This window comes from Eurypyga helias, unplaced genomic scaffold, assembly GCF_000690775.1.
Source record: "Eurypyga helias isolate BGI_N326 unplaced genomic scaffold, ASM69077v1 scaffold973, whole genome shotgun sequence".
NCBI lineage: Eukaryota > Metazoa > Chordata > Aves > Eurypygiformes > Eurypygidae > Eurypyga > Eurypyga helias.
This window is the reverse complement of record NW_010239279.1, coordinates 226864-229990: the sequence shown is the minus strand read 5'-3', so window position 1 is coordinate 229990 and position 3127 is coordinate 226864. Positions and strand designations below refer to the sequence as shown.

The 3127-nt window shown below is 40.2% G+C and overlaps 1 protein-coding gene across 1 annotated transcript in view; it reads left to right on the top strand.

Annotated features, from left to right (window-relative positions):
* The first annotated feature begins 707 nt into the window (after window positions 1-707).
* The window catches only part of INO80C (INO80 complex subunit C), a 19660-nt gene continuing 17240 nt past the window's right edge, over window positions 708-3127 (top strand). The window contains exon 1 of the mRNA XM_010148084.1: window positions 708-818. Within this exon, the coding sequence (XP_010146386.1) occupies window positions 708-818 (111 nt within the window). The remainder of the gene's footprint in view (window positions 819-3127) is intronic.

Here is a 3127-nt window from a genome sequence, read left to right as displayed (position 1 = left end):
TGCTGCTCTCTGATACGTTATGCCTTTTGATAAGTTTTTGAAGGTTTGTAGCAAGAATATTTTTGTTCTCAATTGCTTTAGAAGTGGAATGTTCCATCCGTCACTGTACCTAACGTTTGTCTTTCTGACACTGTGTTTGGTACCTGTACACAAACGGAAAAACCTTCCTCTGGGTAACTTTAGACTGTAGTGCTAAGCCTTTGAAATACAACTGCTAGTATTTACTAACACATCATGGCAACAGTAGGGGTAGTTAGCAGAAACATAATAGAAATAGAATTTTTATCTACCTAAAGTGACAGTTAGACAGAGGGAAGTGCTAAAATGTGCAAAAAATAGGGAAAATGCAAAAGTAAAGGGTTTTTTTTTTCTGTATCGGTTTACCAGTTAGCCCATAACATCTGAATGTAAAATTTGATTATTTGAATTCTGGTCTATTTCTCCTAAAAAAAATAGATAGAATAGGAGCTCTGGAGACAGATACCCCCTATCTTTACTCAGAAGTAATTAACTGCCTTTCCTTGAAGAAATGTTGGTTTGGTTTTGTTTGTTACTCAAATGCTGTTTCCTGTCAAAAAGGATAACGTTTCACAGAATAAACTAGAATCAGGAAACAGAGTATTTTTTGCAGAATGGAATTGCCTTCCTGTCAGCCATAGGAGCCGATGTCTCTGTGCTTTCCTTGTCCCTGGTGCAGTCACAGGCAGATGGTTGGACCTGGATCTTTCTCCTACCTTGGCGGGAGCCTGTTACCCGACAGTGGGGTTTTTATATGCTCCCTGAGCAGCATTACGGTGTTAACAGCACATGAGCATATTGTAATCCTCCAGCCTTTTCTCCCGAAATCCTTTGACCTTAACTGTTCTATATCAAGTGATGTATTTTAAACTTCAAGGAGCAGTTTAGCCAAAGTCCTTGACTGAACTGAATTTTTCTGATAGAGGAAGGAAAGTACTGGCAATTTTTGTACAAATTCAGTTGTGATTTACTCTAGTCTTTTTTGCTAGTATGCTTCCATTCATTTTCAGTCTTAAGGCCCATCAATTTAGAAGACTTATTTTCTCTTGGGGAATCAAAATATTCTCTTAGCTGGGCTCAGTTTTACCCTTGGTGAAGGTATGAACTAACACGTGCTTTTTCATTCCACATATACTGAAATGTTTAGCTCCAGAGCTGCTTCAGCATGCCATTCAGCTCATGAATTTGTCCAAGTTACAATTTTCTTAATAAAGAAAACTGTCAAACGTTATAAACAAGGAATAGTCCCAATCCACCAAATTAAATCTAAAAGGGAGAGATCCTTTGCAATTACTTAAGCCAAAGGGAGCTCTGTGGCAAATGCAAATTGAACCAAGCTTTTCTGGGATAGTGTGGAGCTATTCACAGTTGCGTCCCAATTACATTTTATTTGAGGCTTTTCCCCATAGAAAATAGAATTTTTTTTCCTTGAAATATCTCTAAGTTATAAAACCTTGACTATCATAGTGCTTGAAAGTTTTTAAATGGAAAAAACACGTTTGGCATCTGAACTCTCTCGAGAAGAAATCAAAGCTTTTTGCTGAAGCTTGTTAGTCTGTTCCTGTGTTTGAAAGTTTAATAATTTTAAAGAGAACAGAGTAAACTTGAGAGTTTTTCTGGATTTTTTTTCTCCTAAGTGAGCAGTACGGGTAAGAGGGGAGATCTTGTGTCATGAGATTGCTAGGTCTTTTTCCCCCGGGTTTTCAAGAAATGTTTGAGAGGTGGGGAATGTAATTAAAATCTTATTCTCCCTTTGGCTGCATTTTTAATTTTGAATTCAAACTCTCACCCAGCGTAATAGAGCTTTGCTTCAGGGTGTTTTATACCTCTATCAAAGTGACTAAAGTAATTAGTATTTTATACATTTTGGTAAGTGTTTTGTCACTGGAAGCACCCGTGCAGGTGAATGATAATGGTTGGAAGCTCAGGCAGTGACGGGACCCTAAATGAGAATGTCGCCTTTTAATCAAGAGCACTTGGAGCCTACGGTATTGAAATGCCCTGCAGAGAACATAGGAAAGCCATCCATCACTTGGTGACAGTCCAATCTTTTAGCCCACGAGTAAAACTTTATCCGGCCTTTCTGAGGCGGTTGGAATATGAGATGTTTTAACTCACCTCGACACAGCAGTGTAGAAGTTAGAAAGCGTAACGTACCAATCCCATTCTGGGCACCCTAAGTATTATCTTTATTTACTCAGGTTGCAGTCGAGACGTCGTTTTCCATGTCCTGCTGCGAACTCCTCCCTCTTGTACACCCCACAGGCGAGATCATTTCAAAATGTTAGTCAGACGTTTGGGGTTGATTTGCATAGTTGATTGCGCAGCGGAAACGCTCAGCAAATGAGAGGGAATGAGCTGCTGCCCTAGGAAGGGCAGATTTTGTGCGTCTCGCACAGAAAAGCAGTTTGACACGTGACTCAGAGGTCCTCTGGGGAGTGCTCCGAAGAAGCTGAAGTACATTTAGTGACGCGTACTTGGGATTATAAACTACCGTTATAATAATTCAACCATCTAATTTCAAGCTTTGTGTTGTTCCGTTTGTTTTTCACAAGCCTCCCTTGACTTGCTTCATAACTGGAAGCAGCAGCAGCATCTGGAGGACAACGTCGTAATTTAAACAAAAATATTTATGTTGTCGGGCATTTGGGAGATGTACGTTTGATGTCAGTGGAAGCAGAAACCCGTACCAGGAACCGTGTCTTTTAAGAAGAGTTGGCAGTGATGAAACCCATTGCCTTAAATGCATTTACTCCCCATTTACACTGTGGGTGTGTGTTGCCCACCCTACTAACTGCTTGAAATCAAGGACATTGATCTGTACTGTTCTTCATAACTGTTTTTGCCTGGCTACCACTCGGGTTTTTTTGTTTAGTAAATCCCCTTTTTCAGTACCCCTTGGAAAAAAATTGCCTTGAATATGCAGGATTAGGTTTATTTTCCTTCCTGTAATTTGAACGTATTCAAGCTAAAAACTTGCTGGTCCTACCCCAAAATAAGGCAGGACTTTCTGTGAAGGGAGGACGTTCCTAAAATGCCACCACGTAGCAGAGCGCTGAGAGAGGCTGGGCAAGTTGTATCGGGCTTCACTTCAGTGAGTGGAAAGGAA